We start from the raw sequence: 17,419 nt of genomic DNA, 5'->3' as shown, positions 1-17,419 counted from the left end.
TCAGTGGTAGAGAAGATGGCTTTGAAAGTCCCAGGTACAATGCATAGAAACTTTAAATAAGAAAAAAAACAACCAAATGATGTGGAAGGCTCTCCTCTGTTTAAAACTCCTAAAAGACAGTCATAGTAGCCAACAATGGGCTAAATCAAAAATAGGCTGATCCAGTTCAAGACAATTTCCTGTCTCCTACATATGTCCAGATCTTGAAGAGAACAGCGCTTTGCCTCCAGGAGCCAACTACCACCACTGGCCAAAGAGGGAGAAAGAGTTGGAATGAGCTGTAGTAGCCAAGAGATCACCCAGTTGAAATCCGAATCCATCTACTATTAGTTTAAGGCCCCCTGAAAAGCAGAGTCCCTGCACACAAGGCTTATGAGAGGAAAAAGAGGTTGGGAGGAAACAAGCCAAGTCAGCAAACCCAATGGCCAATTCTTCATGAAGCCCAACGTTGAAGGCACATTACTGAAACTACGGTAAGCAGACCTTGAGTAGCTTTGAGAGAGGAGACCATTTGCAAATCTTATGTATACCTCCTTGAATCCTATGAATGAAAGAAGGGAATACAAATGGAAAGATTAAGCAGGTTTCACAACTGGATGTGGTTAGCCACTGGGGGAAAATTGTTCAGGCAGAGGAGTTGCTAAACAGCAGACCATTTTGGTGGCCGATATCATGTCCCATTTCTTCTCTCTTTGCTGCTGCCACCAACAGCTAATTGACTTAAGCCACCAATTCTTTTAGTGTTGGACTACGGCTCTAAAGACCAGGGTTGGAATCCCCACTCAACCATGGAAAGCCACTGGGCGACCCTGGGCAAGTCACACACTCTCTCAGCCTCAGAGGGAGGCAAAGGCAATGCCCCTCTGGACAAATTTTGCCAAGAAAACACTGATAGGGTTGGCATGAGTCAGAAAAAACTTGAAGGCACACAACAACAACAAAACTGCAGGGCTATTGGAAGCCCTGCGCAATATGCACAGTGGAGCAGTGAGAAGCACTCACTACTGCTATTTTTATCTTGGTTTGATATTCTGTCTTTAGTCATTGTTTTATGGTATTTTACATTTTTAACAGCCCTGAGAACTTTGGTAAGTGGGTGGTTTAAAAGTGCAGTCAATCCTCAAAAGAATGACTAGGGCTGAAGGAACCACAAGGGAGGGTTTTGAGTCACAGGCAGCAGAGGTCACATTAACATTTCCCCAGAGGACTGCCAGCAGCACATGGGCCAAAGAGGAGCTGTGGCAGCAGTAAAGGAAACTGATAGAGTGAACCAGACCTAGGATTCCTGGCATTTCATCAGTGCCGCCTTCCAAGCTAGAATCTGCCTGACTAGATGCTGAGCCAATTTTAAGACTCCCGCTGGCAACACACTCCTGTTGGGCACTAGGATGACGGCATGACCATTGCTAACTTACACAGTGGTGGCAGGTAGTGTCTGACACTCAGCAGCTACTCAGATAGAGTTTAAAAATACAATTAAAAATGCAAGATACAGAACAGCTGTCCCTATATACAGTCCCTGAACACAGAACCACAAAGGAGGCAGACAGAATGTCTGTAAGAGGAGGTCAGTCTTGAAGGGTGCTTGCCTTCACACAATTTCTCCAAAGCACTCTGCGGCAGATTAAGAAAGTTAAAAGGGCAACAAGCTACATTAAACAATGCAGGGCTCCACATGCCTAAAGAATTCACAATCTGCTAGCAGAGCAGTTCCATGACGTTCCAGTGCTTTCATTGCGCGCGCGCACACACCCCACTCACCAGCATAAGTTAGCAGCACAGAGGTATGCACTTACACAATACAATTATCAGTCCAGAATTAATGCAGAAGTACTTCCTCAAGTAATCGCTTTAGTACTGGGAAATATGCATCATCCAGCCAGTATGACTATTAATAGCTTTGCCACTTCAAACCCACCTGGTTGAAATATGGGCAGTGGAGACTGGAGGAAAAGGCAGATAAGTTTCTGCAAAATTAACTAAAGTTATTGAAAACATATTGCAAATGCTTATCACAGGGGGAAGGTGTCTGTAAAATAAGCCTTATGACCAATATGATAGCTGAGCTTTAGTGATGAAGGCCTGGATTTAAAATACTTGCTCAGCCAGGAAACTAAGAGCACCTTTTTGGCATGTGTGAGGGCCCCACACCCATTCCCAGCTTCTCTGGTTAACCAGAGCCTCAGATTTAAGCTCCAGGCAGGTAGTTGTCACAAACAAACAGGAATTCTATAAAGACAGGCAGGCAGAAAGCACCCCTTCCCTCCTCTGGACCCAACACAGAAATCCCAGGAGGGATCTCTCCATCCTTCCTTCACCAGCTTTCAGCATGAGTTGGCTAGTGATTTCCCCCCAGGCTATAGTAATTTCCATGGACTTCATTGTAAATTTGGGTTAACAGAGATCAGGCAGGTGGTCTTGTGATATGGAAGACTTTGGCTCAGGTAGAAACATGACAGGCCTCTGCTTGAGACCTTTGGAAAGTTGGTAAGTTTGCACAGAGGGACCATTTATATATGTCAGGCTTCCATTATTAGGAATGAAACACAGAGGTCATTTTAATCAGTTGAAAAGGTTTTAGTTGATCGTTTTATTTGAGTCAAGGGATGTGGGATGGAATTTTAGTTTGTACAGGTTATGTAGTATGCATTTGCTTATGTAAATTGTTTATGTATTTTATGTATCCCCTCTGTTGTAAGCTGCCCGGATTCCCAGTGATTGGGTGGCATATAAATAAATCCTATTATTATTATTATTATTTGTTAACATTTTTTCTCTCCCTAGGGTAAAGTTGATTATTGTTAGTTGATTATATGTTATTGTGCCTTGTACTGTATTTTGTATTATTCATATTTTTTCTTTTCTTTTTTGTATTGGTACTATGTTATGTTTGTAATTTGAATTCATTTAATATTGCTTTGTTTGTGTAATTTTTTTCATGTTTAATGATGGGTGTATTTTAGTTAAGGGAATTTTAGTTTGTATACGTTATGTACTATTTAGGTATTTTATTTATTTGCTTATGAAAATCATTTATGCATTATATATTTTTATCTAATTTTGTAAACTATTTTGATCTTTTTGGAAAGGTGGTATATAAATAATTTTTTTAATTATTATTATTAAACTTCCACCAGCGGGAAAAAATCTGAAACAAAATATGGGGGACATGTTCTTTGTTGGTAACATGTGAAGTGTTGTACCAGGCAGCATCTTAAAAGCAGCATTTCCTTGTGTATGCGTGTGGTGGGGGGGTACCTCTTTTGGAAGCCCAGGAAAATATCTTATACCAGGAAAGGTTATTTGTGCATCTGGCCAAGTGGTGAGCAACTAGTAATAGACCTGGGAAAGACTTTAGGAATGGCGATTTTAAAAAATGATGCATTGGGGGGGGGGGGATTGGCATCAGTAGACTGGGAAGAGGATGGGCCACTGGATTCAAAAGTAGCATTTTGGCCACATGTGGTTCACAGCTTGCACTATGCCCATACCTGATCCAGTCCAAAACTGCCTAATCTGACTGATGACTGCTTTCCAGGATCTCAGATGGAGATTTTTCCTGTTTCCTATTGTTTAATCCTCTCTTCTTCCCTTTCCTGCTTTCAAAATAGGAAATGTCAAGGTCTGAATCTGAAACCCTCTGGATGCAAAGCATGTGCTTTAGCAATGAATTACAACACCTTTCCACAACTTTAAGATGGTACTTGCCATTTGCCATTATATTATTTATTTATTTAATTTATATTCCACCTTTCTCCTGCTATAGGGACTCAAGGCAGTTACCAACAAACTTAAAACAGTACAAATTTTGTCTGTCTGTAACGTGTGTGTAGGTATGTATGTATATACCCCACACACACACACACACACACACACACTCTATCTGGTAACAGTAAACTGCTGCCCGATTAATTTTTCTTTTAGCAAATTAAAACCTTTGAAAATGCAATCCATCTAAACATTACAGCTCTACTTATTATGCATAAGCCAGTTTCTGCCATCTTTCCCTTCGTCACTCAAGGTTTTCCTTGTAGCTCATCTTCATTATTTCCATGTGACCACCTGTCACAGTGACAAGTACTAAGCATCTTCATAAGCTCCCTGGTCTCTTCTTCAGCTATGTTAGGCTGACAGCGCTCTTCAAATAAGAGGGTTGTAATCTTCTCTAAGCTACTGGGACAGCAAGTAAAAGAAGTGTAAATAAAAAAATAAATAACACATAAGATAAGGCTTTATGCCAGATCACCTATTGCTGCCAATGACATTGGAAAAAGGATCTGAACAAACCTGTCATTTGATCTGCTTTGGAAGGAAACAGGGAGACTTCACACTATAAAACAGCCATTCACCAGGTTGAGGAAGGAGAAGAAAGCAAGGCCAACATCAACCAGCCCTCTAGAGAAGCCAGTTTCACTGGGTTTTGCCTCCCATCTACCAGGCTGTTATTGTTGTTGTGTGCCTATAAGTTGTTTCTTATTTATGACAACACTATCACGGGATTTTCTGGCAGAACTTATTCAGAGAGGGTTTGCCCTTGTCTTCCTCTGAAGCTGAGAGTGTGTGCCTAATATCATCTAGTAGGTTTCCGTGGCCAAGCGAGGATTCAAACCCTGGTCTCCAAGTCCTAGTCCAACATTCAAACCACCACATCACATTGGCTCCACTACCAGGCTAAGGAACTTCAACATATTAAAATTTCTGCCTGGGATTTGATTTGTTTTACAGTGGGCCCTTGCTATCCACTGGGGTTTGGTTGCAGGACCCCCCGTGGATACCAACATCTGTGGATGCTCAAGTCACATTAAATATAATGGCATAGTGAAATTGTGTCTTTTTTAAAAATAGCAAAATGAAGGTTTCCTTTTTGGAACCTATATAAAAGTATTTTCAAGACGTGGATGATTGAATCCGTCAATATAGAGGACAAACTGTATTTTTCTTCATCATTCGCTTTTCCTTTGGAGTGGTATATTTTTAGATTTTAAATCTATGACTAGGGACTATCTCAGTGGTTCCCAACCTTCCTAATGCCGCGACCCATTAATACAGTTCTTCATGTTGTGGGGACCCCCAACCATACAATTATTTTTCATCGCTACATGCAAATATGTGGTTTCCGATGGTCTTAGGCGACCCCTGTGAAAGGGTCGTTCGACCCCCAAAGGGGTCCCGACCCACAGGTTGGGAACCACTGGACTATCTTGTCTTTTTAAAAAAAACCTTTTAATTGATATATAAATTGCTCTGAAAGGCTTTACACCCATTAAGCAGAATTTAAAAGCTGTAAGTAAGTACGTAATCAGGGCAGAAACATCTGTGAATTTCTGAAGGTCATTAAGACTACAGCTCCTATACTCCTATACACTTGCCACCCTGAGTAGGATGAGAGGAGGCGGCCAAGAACATCTGGAGAGCCACATTGTTCCCCCCCCACACACACACCCCAAACTTGCATAGAAGAGTTTTCTTACACTACAGGTGAGATCCTGTCTTAAATACTCTAAGGATACCAAATCCCATCTGATCTTGGAAGTTAAGCAGGGTCAGCCCTGGTTATTACATAGATGGGAAACCAGCAATGTGTCGCAGGTGCCATAGGCATTATTATTATTATTATTATTATTATTATTACTACTACTACTCCTCAAGGCAGCTATTTTAGAGGAAGGAACTGAGAAAATCACCACTGAGCCTAAGAAAACCCTATGACATTCATGAGGTCACCATAAGTCGACACGTGATTTGAAGGCACCAACACAGAGGTGGTATATTTCAGGATTGCTTTCAGTACTACCAAGCTTCTCCTTGTCACCATGATCTTTGTCTCAACTAAGGTGAACCAATTCTGTTCACTGTTCATTGTTCTAAAGGGCAGAATAAATTGAGGGGAAGAGAATTCTAACAAAGTGGGCAAAGGACAGATTAATTCTTCCATTACCCAGCTAAAACAAGCAGAGACTGGTAGATACTGCCAGGCTGTCGACTCCAAAGGCAACTCCCCAGGTGCTGCTTCTCCTGCTCCTGTTACCAGCTCTGAATAGTTGAGGGTTATGACTGGTTTTGCTTCTGACTAGAAGATGCTGCGATAATTGCAGACAGCATAACGGAACTTGTCTTACTTGTTTATTTTAATCCGCTGATCCATGATTTAAAACAAACAAGCTTCTGTCTTCCTTGACAAAAAAGTTTGATATTAGGAATTGCATTTTAAATTGTCTCTGAAATGGAGCTTTAGGGAGTAAGAAAAGGCAGGGTGAATGTATGTATACAAGGGCATAAATTGGTAAACTGCTGCACATGTATGAACCCAATCCAAAGGAGAAATAGGCAGAGCACTGCAAAGATTTCTTGCCTCCACCTGCCCTGGTCACTCACTAGACACCATACAGATGCCACACTCTTTTATTATTCCCAGAATAAAGTAGTGGTATTTTAAAAGCATTATACATTATCAATTCTTTTTGAAAAGAGTTCAGGCTTGCCATAGGTAGCCAGCACTGAAACAGTACAGCTCTTGGGAAATGAGGCAGGTAGATTTGCAGTGTTTTTAAAGGGGCATGACAGTCTGGTAAATTACAGATTATTATTCTACATAGCCTCCCCTTTTTTTGGGGGGGGGGGCTCTCTTTCTTTCATTCCTCTGTCTTCTCCTCCTCTTCTCCCTTCCTCTGCTATACATTTGAGTGCTGCATTAGTGCTACTACAGCATTTGCCATTGCAATTTTAATTATTCGTGTTTAAGGAGTATCTGATATAGTAGTTTAAGAACATCATAATTGCAGCACAATTATGTAACTTTTTAGGATGCCAAACTTGATGGATTTCAAAAGGATTTTTTAAAAATCCAGAAAGAACAGGGTGGAGGAAAGGGAATTTATCTTGTTGCTTTGTAGGGGGAAAGTAACATAAGCACAAAGGGCATGCAACTGCTGATTTAACACAGGACAGGTTGAAGTTTTCCACTTGCACATTTAACTTCTACTTCTGCCTTTGATTTGCCAGTAAACTCCCTAACAGAGAACTGAAGCCAAGATTTGCAATGTTAAGTATATGAAAGGTTAGGATGGAGATAAAACAGGATGTTACACAGCACTGACTATACTGATACCAAGAAAGTGAAGTCACAGGTCAAATGCTTAGGACTGCACTGTAGATGTGGTTCTCTATGTGGTCCAGATAGTTAGTCCCACACTATCCTTCATGATAGGCAAGGCAACATCTTTCACTGCAGCAATTTCTAGTATGCAAGTATTCACACACACACATCAACTCTTTCCTCATGCCCATAATGTCCTATTTCACCCAAGATCTGACTATGCTCAAAGAAGAGAGGTGTCACAAAAATTATGACGGAATGGATAAGTGGTACAAAAAAATGGGAGATAAAAAAAAATTCAGGGATGTGTGGAATATTGGAGAACTGGAAATGACAATAAGAGTATGGAATATACAGTAAAGGGCAAAAAAATCAAGCACACCAAGTCATCCCTCCTGCTACTGTTATTTCTACTGCAACATCTTCTTCACCTTCCCATATATTCAACCATATCACCACCACCACCACCACCAAAACTGTTCCTGTGTTGCAAACATTGATGGGAAATCCTGCAGATATCCCTGCAAATTCTATGCTGGAGAAAAGGATTTGATGGTTCTTTCAGGCAAAAAAATTTCCAGGTATACCTCAGCCAATGACAAAAAGGAGCCAGGAATGGACAGATATGGGAACAGTCACAAAATGGAAAGCCACATTTAGCAAAGTATTACAAATCCTAGAGCACATCTATGAATGATTTTACTATGTGTAAGTCCCTGTGATCCTTGTCACTTGGTTAATCCTTTGCAAATTGTTCTCTCTTTTGGGTTTTTTTTTGCCTGCTGTTGACATTACAACATTTATAGACTCTAATACAATATTTTTTTTAAAAAAATCTCTCACACATGAGAGTGTGAGTTAAATGCAGAGTTCTTCACACTGTTCAGAGAGTTCTGGATGTAGAGTAATCAGAAACAGAGAGAAAGGGAAGGCAGCAACTGCAGCGTTAGGAGGAGCCACCTTACACAGGCTCCTCCTGTACAACTGAAAGCTTTCCAAGCTACTATACCAGGAAGGAGTCACTCAGCAGCAGCTTCCATACTGCTGAATATGGGCTTGAGACCAGAGGTGGGTATAGTGCACCCCTAAGGTTGCATGTGGCCCTTGGCTCTCACTTTTGTGATCACTGAAGCCCGCTGAATCAGGTCCCCATAGCCCCCCACCAATTTTTTTTATCACACAATTTCCAGGGATTTTTTTGCCTCCAAACCATGCAGAATGTCCCTCAAATGTGGGAAAGCATGTAAAAATACTCCAACCACAAGCACCCCAGAATCCCACAATGCCCAGAAATATTTCCGCTTTCATCTGCAGTCCTTCTCAAAATGGCAACAAAAAATGACAGGATGTCACTGCAGGTCATCATTTTGATTAAAGTTCTGATATCTGAGGTTGCTGTTGTGGGTGGGTGTCTCCTGGGGAAGCCTGGTGGGAAATTGCCCCTTGGGCCCCAAGCAATTGCCCACTCTGCATTTAGACCGTTTGATGGCACAGAGCCTACAAAGATCACTTTTTGGAATACAGCACCCAGAATCCTTCAGATAAGCCAGAATTTGGAAACCTTAATTTGTTTTTAACACGGTAGTAGCTGAGAACACTCATTCCAGCATGGCCAGGGGTATATATAGGCAGTATGGTTTGTGTATTTTCACATATTTCCATATGTTATAGGGGCTTTCTGTGTGGTTTTGGGGCAAAACTGCATGAAATCTCTGCAGACACGTTGTCAACTGGGGCTGGCTACAGAGAGCACACTGCTCCCTTGTTGCAACAGCTCTATTGGCTGCTGGTCTGTTTCTGGGCACAATTCAAAGTGCTGGTTTTGACATACAAAGCCCTATACAGCTTGGATCAAGGTTATTTGAAGGACTGTATCTGACTGTATGAGCCCATTAGGATTTTAAGATCATCTGGAGAGGCCCTCCTCTCTGTTCCACTACCTTCTCAGACCTATTTGGTGAGAAAAGGAAGACAGCCTTCTTGGTGGATGTTCCCAGACTTTGGATCTCCTTCCAAGAGAGGCCAGGCTGGCCCCGTCCTTGGTTTCCTTCTGGCAGCAGCTTAAAACATTTTTATGCCACCATGCCTTTACAAACTGTTGAGACTGGGTTCTTAATGTTGTATTATGCTGTTTTGATGTTTTTAAGGCTGTTTATAGGTTTTATTTTTCTTATTTTAATGCATTTTTAATTATTTAATATATGATTGTTTAATTATATATTTTATACTTTTCTTTAATTTTTTTAGCATTGTTAACTTGTATTGTTTAAAATATTGTTAGCTGCCTTGAGTCTCCATGTTGGGAGAAAGGAGGGCTATAAATGAATATATTAAGTAACTTAAATAAAATAAACTTATTTTTTAAAAATAAAACTTGGGGATTTTGGGGACCTTATGGGAAGTTCCAAGACACACATGCAGCCTGAGGGGTGCAAGTAATGTTTCCAAGCTCTTGTAAAAGCCACTTTCTTACTGCCCTAACTATGTCTATACAACCAGAACACATTACTAACCCTATAACTAGTTTGTAGCATACACTCTCTCCCTTTCATGCCCAGCCTCAACCCTCCCTTCAGCAAAGCACATCTGAGGCCCATTAGTGTAAGGTTTCAACTTTCCCTTTCCCAGCAGTTTCTGACCCGTTTTTTGGCTGCCTAGTAGGCTCACTCATTACCTACACTTCCTGGGTCCTTTCCCACCATTACCTGCTTCCAAAGAAAGGAGTCCATCTGATTCTGATGCCAAGAGATGACTAGGTGAAGCACCGACAGCAAGGCTCCAGCCAGCACAGCCACCCGCATGCGCACAGGCAAAAGTGTGTAGATGATGTAGATGAAGAAGACGCTCCACCACACCCCTTCAGAAGCACTCCGTGGCGAAACCAAAAGGGTGCCTAGCGCCTGCACCCCACACAGCGCCCCGATGACTAGGTAGCTCACAACCCACATGCAGTCCTGATGGAAGCCAGTCCTGTTGCAGAGGACCATAAGGGAGAGGAAGAGGGCAGCCGCTACTGCCAGGGCAGCAGCATAGGGCACACGGGGGCCTCCAGGCACACAATGAAACACTAGCATGATGCCACATGCCAGCACCAAGACGCCCATGAGCACAGTCAACGAGCTCTGGTTCATCTGGAAGAAATAGCGCTGGTAGAGGCGCTCCAGTTTCGCTGACTGGAAGCGTTTGGAGCGGAACACCTGCAGGAGGCGCCGGCCACAGTCCCTAGCCGAGAGCCCCTTGGCCTCTTGTGCAGCTCCCCCACTGTCCTCAAAGCCCAAGTCCACAGCTTTGAGCCCCAAATCACCCGTCCCGATTCCAGGAGGAAGCGGTGGTGGTGGCGAGAGCGGCTGCTTCTTGCCATAGTGGTCCTCCTGCCACGAACAATTGAGCCCAAGTCCTCCGCTGCCTCCTCGCTCCAGCTCTGGATCCTGCAAGCAGCTCATGTAGCGTGGGCCACAAAGCGCCGGGCGGTGGCGCTTGGGCCCATTCCGCTCCCCCCAAGCAGTCTTCCGCTCGTCCACTTTGGGCACCAGGATGCCACTAAACCAGGACATGCTATGGAGAAACAGAGAGGCAGGAATCGAATTAGATAGATGAACAAACAGCAAAAGGCACAGGTCTAATCCACACTGAAAAACAATGCAGTGTGACACTGCTTTAACTGCCATGGCTCCATCCTATGGGATTTGCAGTCTGTTGTGGCACCAGGGATTTCTGACAGAGAAGACTAAAGATCTCACAAAATTACAAATCCTAGGATTCCATAGCATTGATAATTGGAAATTAAAGCAGTATCAAATTACGTTACTTCTGCAGTTTAGATCAGGCAAGAGAGAAAGGTTGACAATCATTAATTTGCCACTCAGAAAAAAGAAGAAGCCTGTCCTTCCCAAAGTGATCCAACAGGGATGGAGTTCCTGTCTCAGAGGTATTGCCATAGGGTTGTGAAACACAGCAGGAAGAGATGCTTTGAGCCTGGAAGGAAAGAACTGGGAAGGCACAGCATTCTGAGAAATTAGTGTTCCATGGAACGCTGGGACCCATGAGTTCCTCACCCCACAAGACAAAGACCCATGGGAGAGGAGAATGCATGGGGACTAGTTCCAGTCTCAGTCACAAACCGGCTGTGCTTCAAACAAGAAAGCTGGGTCAGGGACAATACCAGACAAAACTCAAGTGGCAGGAGATACCAGAGCTGGAAAAATTACTTTTAATGGCTATAATTGCCAGAATCCTGCAGCCAACGCAGCAATTGTGGATTCTGGGAAATGTTTTCCAGGTAAATTTTCCAAACCCTGGGTGAAAAACCCAAACTGTCCATCTGTGGAAGGGGCAGACAGGAAGCCAAGAGGCTTACAAATTCAGGTGCCAGGGGAAAAAAATCTGGGAATCTCACAGAAGGGTTTTATGATTTATTAGGAAGCAACGTTTTGGCTTCTAAAACAGGAATTGCCCTACTGCCATCTTCAGAAACCAGAGATTTTCTGTTGTGAGGAAACAGCCCCCCCCCCCCCAATACCTGAAAGGCCACTAGGAACTGGGTTTGATGAGGCGACATGGATCCCCGTAGGGATGGTAGAGCAGCAACTCTGAAGGGCACGTGTTATTTCCTCTTCAGCATTGAGCTAAAACTGCAACCTGCTGGGAGAAAAGGAGCTGGTCAGGCTGGTCACTCATGCTAGATCCCATTCCATAGCCGAAAGCACCCACAGCAATTCCATTCTGCAGTTCCCTGGGAATCAAGACCAGATTTCAATCTCTTGATCAACTGGTGCCCACTGTCACACAGTTGGCTCTCCTCTGCATACTGCTGCAAGTGCTTCAGAGAGTTCTGCTTCTGCATTGCCATGTGGAGTGGTGAGATCTCTTTTTTTGGAGTCTTTAAAAAGCTGGATGGCCATCTTTCACAAGTGCTTCAGTTGTGTATTTCTGAACTCCCAAGTGCTCTTGCCGATGGCCCTTGCAGCCCCTTTCAACTGACTATGATTCTGGAGAAGTCCAAACAGACATATTCACTTAGATTAGTTCACCTGCTTTTTGTCTGTCCCATTTTATATTTCATTTCATCTATCTCCCACCTCCCCTCACTCCTGCAATTCTTTCTCTGTGTGTATTCTGTCCTCCACAAAGCTATACTCTGTCATGCTTTGGGGGCACAAAAGTGGGATCTGGAAGGCTATGGCAGCAGCGTGTAAACTCTGGCAAGTCCTGCCATTATAGCAGAGCTTTGATTATGTCCCTGGTTTTAAGCTGCTTCTCTGTTACCTGGTCATGTGCATGGCTAAGTAAGGAGAAACTCATCACTAATAGACCACCAGGTGATGAACTGCCCACAGCAACTTTCAACACACTAAATAGATAGGATCTTCATCCATGGAGGGACTACCTGAATCACTAAAAACATGGGCCATTAAGGCAGATACTATATGAATGCATATCCTATACTCCCTTTGCAAAAGCAGTATGAAAATGGTTCTCTGTCAAACACAGTATGTTCAGAAGTAAAGACACAGTTACTCTGAATCTGAAAGGAAGGCTTCAATTGAATTTAGTTTGGGGTGACAAACCTTTTACACAGACACACAGACCTTTTCAACAATGGCAAGAAATTGTAGGAATTTTAGTCCAAAATATCTGAAATGTCAAAGAAGCTGCCAGCTCAGAACTAGGGTTTTGCAATGGGAAAAAGAAGACAGCTGCAGTTCCCAGACCACTCAATGACCTGTTACAGACGGCCAAAATAAAGCTGCTTCAAGTCTCTTTGGAGGTATGCTGTTTAAATGATGCATGCATCCTAAGAATCTGGAAGCTGCACCAAAGCTGCACTCCAGTGCTTAGGAATGGAGTGTGGCTTTGGCGCGACCTTCGGACTCTTAGGACTCATGCATCATTTAAATAGCATACATCTAAAGAGACCCGAAGCAGCTTTATTTTGGCAGTCTGTAACAGGCCATTAATATAGTAAGGATTCTAGGAATCAAACATGCACTAGACAGCTAACAAGACCACCAGTGGTGGCTGACTTCAGTTTAACCCAAACTACCAGCAGTACAGTGGAGTGTAGAAAGAGAGCAATAGTTGTGCTTTGCCATTGTTGCTCCAACAACAAAACAGCCAGAGTGTGTTAATACTATATCTAAGACAATTCCTAACATGTTAACCCACTTCAGAATGACCATAAAATAGCAAGGGAAGACAGAAAAAGGCCAGATGAAGGGGAGCAGATACATCTAAAGAAAAAGTCTTCACTCTTCATGGCTGGGGGAATGGAATGGGGTGAACTCCACCCAGAGGGTGTCCTTAAGCACATCTATAAACTTCTTCCCATTGCAGAAGTGGGAGTCACACAACCCTCCAGATGTTGTTTGACTGGAACTCCCACCAGTCCTAGTCAGCATAGCTTGTGGTGAGAAATTCTATGAGCTGCAGTCCAACAACATCTGAAGGGCCACACTTTGCTCACCGCTGCACTGAGGGACCCAGAAAATCCAGCTTTCCCAAGTCATCATCTTCCTTTGTTGGCTCATCCAAACAACATAACAAAGATCAGCAACCAAGGGTGAAAGGAATTCCCAGCCCACTACAGGAACAGCCAACACACAGTTCACTAGATGCTTCATTTCAGTTTCCTCTGTTCTCCCAGCCTCGAAGAGTCCACCCTCTTTCTCCAAGTCCTGAGGAGTTTTGCCCAGTGTGTGACAGAATGCATTTTGAATTGGGGGGGGGGGGAGCAATGGGGGGATTAGAAGAACAGAGGTCCTGGCAGCAAAGTCCCTCCCTCCCTCCTTCCCTGCTTACAATTCAATGTGAAACCAAACTGGAATAGTTTTCTCCTTTCAAACTCTATTTGTCTTGAGTGCCAGCCAAAACCAGGGCTCATTTTAGCTCCAACCTCTTTAGAGAGCAATTCCAACACCCTCCTACACAGTCCTTATCTGCATCCATCCCAGGAGATAGCGTCACAGTCATGACATCACTGCCCTTTATGGTTGGGAACACAGATATACCCCAGAAGATGGAGACCCCTCATTCTCTTCAGCTCCACTCTGATCCCCAAAGCATGAACTTCCCTCCCATGGCCTGCATGCCAAATCAAAGAGGGGGGAAACCCCTGGTAGGGCTCTAATACAGTTCCCTCTGGTGTGGGATGAAGCCACCACCGCCAACTACTCAGCAGACAAGTAGCACACGAGGACAGCTTTGTGGCAAGCTTGGGAGGTCAAGGGGTGCAGAATGCAACCCTTCAAACAGGCAGAATGAGGAGGAAAGAAGCAAGGCACTCAAGGGATCAAGGGAAGGAAGGATTTGAGCTAAAGAGCAACAACACTCCTCACAGCTCAGCACTGTAGCACAGCAGGAAAAGTGGGTTTTTTCCTTAAAAAAAACATCCATAACCAATACAATAATAAACAAGAAGACTCTGATGAAACAGCAACAGCATGACACCGGGGTCAGTAGTGTACATCCCAACATGAACACATGCCTTCTGCAGATCTTCACAGAGGTGCACTATTGCTCCCTCTTCCCTACTACCCAAAACCCCTTTTCTGCACACCACAAAATATTCTGCAGCAAAGCTTAGTCTGGATCCCTCAGCCAGGCTATAGGTCAGATCAGTCTTTCTCTTCCTCCTTTCTCTCTTCTGTCCATTTGGTTGCTTTCCATGTTTAGCAGGAAGGAGTTGAGGGTCCCAAAGTGACCCCTGCCTAACCACTCTCTCCGCTTCTCTGACCTGGAGGTGGCTACAAAATAGCCAGGACCCAACCCTGGGGCAGATCTGGATTAAGGGGAGCCCACCTGCGCCTCCCTCAGGTATGCAACCTGACCAGGCTGAGGAGCTGAGCTGCAAGGTCCAGCTTCCTTCTTAGGGAAGCAACCAATCCCTGCAGAGGAGTCCCAAAATTTGGGGAAGGGGGAGAAGACACTAGAAGGGGAGGAGGTGGATTATCCATAGTAGCCTTGCAAGCATAAGGTGACTGTCTTTCCTCTAACTACCCCATGCCCAGGACCAGTGTGTTGCATGGCTACCCCCTTGCCTTGTAGCCCGGGCCTGTGGCCAGGAATGCTAGGCTGGAGTAGTACTTTGAGCACCGGACTAGGACTCTGGAGACCAGGGTTTGATTCTCTGCTTGGCCATGAAACCCATCTTAGGTAAGTCACAGTCTCTCAGCCTCAGGGGAAGGCCATGGCAATCCCCCTCTGAACAAACCTTGGGGTCACCTACCTGAAGATACACAACATTCACCTGGACCAGAGGGAAAAGGTGTGTGTGTGGGGGGGGGGGTGTCACACATACCTTACACACACTCAATAGGGGTAGGCTGTCCATCCTCCAGAGGGCAGCTTCCAATGATTGCAATTGGAGCCAGGCTGCCCTCCTTGCCCTCTGGGCCAGGGCCCTTCAAGAGGAGTCCCTCCCCAAACAGGTGTGCCCTGCACCACACAAGCCCTGCCTGAGCACCCACTCCCAGGCCCCACGTCTAGCCCACTCCCCTCTCCTGGGCCCTTCCAGCCTCCCCAAGGGACATGCTTGGACCAAGGTTGACCCCCCAACCCCCCCCCCCCCCGCTGCCATTCCCTTCCTGCCCAGGGCGAGTTGGGGGGTCCCTATGCCTTCTCCCCACTCTCCTCCCCCCCCCCCCAAGTCCTGGTCTCTCTCTTCCCTACAACCTCCTCTCCCTCCAGGCTGACCAGGCACATCCCCCTTTCCTAGGACCTGTCCTCCATTCCAAGTCCTCCTCCATTTTGAGCAGGACTAAGAATTACGAATATACATTTCTAGAACGAGTGCTTTCTAGCTTTTCTTTGGGGGAAAAGGGTCCTCCATTTTTTTCCTGGAGTGTCCTCTGTTTTGCAGTGCTTGGAGGTAAGGAGCACCTCTGGTCACTCTGCCAGGGCTACACAAGCACGTCCTCCTTTTCCCAGGCCATGTCCTACATTTCAAGCCTTCTCTCCAGGAGGGATTCCAAAAGGTCCTCCATGAATTTACACACATACATGAGTGTTCTGAGCTTTCATCTTCTGTCCAGAAGGAATTCCAAAAGGTCCTCCATTTTGAGCAGGACCCAGAAATCCACATACATACATGCATAATCTCTCTCTCTCTCTCTACATATATATATATAGATAGATAGAGTATGTGTGCATGTATACCATATAGATAGATAGTTAGATATATTATGAGAGAGTGTTTTTATCTTTTCTCTTCTGCCCAGGAGGGCTCCCAAAAGGTCTTCCTCCATTTTGAGCAGGACCCAGAAGCATGAACTCAAATACATACATAGATGCATACCATATATATACTGTATGTGTGTGTGTATATGTATATGGGAGTGTTTTTCTCCTGTCTCTTCTTCTGCCCAGGAGGGGTTTCCCAAAGGGCCCTCCTCCTCCTCCTCCTCTTCCATTTTGAGCAGGACCCTGAGAGGCATGCCTGCCCATTCCTGGGGGTGGTTTTGGTAGCCTTTCCTTGGCCACCACCACCACCACCACCACCCCCATTTTGGGTGTCCCTGGTCCTCCTTGAGGGGAGGGGGCCCCACCCCTGTCCCTCCGACGAGGGCCCCCTGCGCCCCCTGCCCCCTGCTCACCTCCCCTGCTGGGCTGCACCGCAGGCCTTCCTCCTCCTCCTCGGGGCTCCTTGCTTGCTTCCCTGCGGCCCCTTGGCTCTCTCTCCCTTCCCTTCGCAGCACAAGCCGCCTGTGCTGCTGCTGCCTCTGCCTCCTCCTCTCTGGGCCCGTCCCCTCCTCTCCCGGGTAAACGCCCTCTAGCCCGGATCCACAAGGCTCGGCCCGCTCCCTCCGCTCCTCCTGGACGAAGAGGAGGAGGAGGAGGAGGAGGAGGAGGAGGCGGCCTTAAAGGCGCACCAGAGAGAGGCCTCCCCGTCCCTGCGGAGGAGCCCCTTGGCCTTTGCCGCCGCCGAGAGAGACGCCGTGATTCAGTCCCTCAGGCCTTCCCTTCCCGCCGAAGGAGGAACAGCTGCAGCAGAGTGGCCGACAGCCACGTCCTCCTTTCCCAGGACCCGCCCTACATTTCGGCCTTCGCTCCAGGACGAAGCCCCAAAGGTCCCCCGCCTCCATTTTGAGCTGGACTAAGAAGCGTGGCATTTACATAGTTAACATAGGAGTGTTGTTAGCTTTTTTCCCCTTTGGTCAGTCCCTACCATATTATTATTATTATTTTATTTATTTTATTATTATTATAAATTATTTTAATAAATTATTATATTTATTTTATTATTTTAATCATTATTAATTTAATTTTAATTTTATTATTTCAATTATTAATTTGTTTTATTATTTTATCATCATTATTATTAATGAT

At 44.9% G+C, this 17,419-nt stretch overlaps 1 protein-coding gene across 2 annotated transcripts in view; it reads right to left on the bottom strand.

Annotated features, from left to right (window-relative positions):
• LOC149322568 (adenylate cyclase type 6-like) overlaps positions 1-16,931 on the bottom strand; it is a 67,149-nt gene extending 50,218 nt beyond the window's left edge. Inside the window, exons 1-3 of one of the 2 annotated variants that reach the window (XM_089479922.1) lie at positions 16,687-16,931; positions 11,616-11,737; positions 9,802-10,651 (exon numbers count right to left, since the gene is read on the bottom strand). In XM_089479922.1, the coding sequence (XP_089336048.1) occupies positions 9,802-10,650 (849 nt within the window). In that variant the 5' untranslated portion in view covers position 10,651; positions 11,616-11,737; positions 16,687-16,931. Of the gene's footprint in view, positions 1-9,801; positions 10,652-11,615; positions 11,769-16,686 lie in introns of those variants that run through there. The other variant, XM_089479932.1, reaches the window with a different exon arrangement.
• Positions 16,932-17,419: the final 488 nt, after the last annotated feature.

Source organism: Sceloporus occidentalis, unplaced genomic scaffold (assembly GCF_023333645.1).
Source record: "Sceloporus occidentalis isolate IW3139 unplaced genomic scaffold, rSceOcc1.0.p SCAF_1, whole genome shotgun sequence".
Taxonomy (NCBI): domain Eukaryota; kingdom Metazoa; phylum Chordata; class Lepidosauria; order Squamata; family Phrynosomatidae; genus Sceloporus; species Sceloporus occidentalis.
This window is presented reverse-complemented; position numbering and strand designations above follow the sequence as displayed.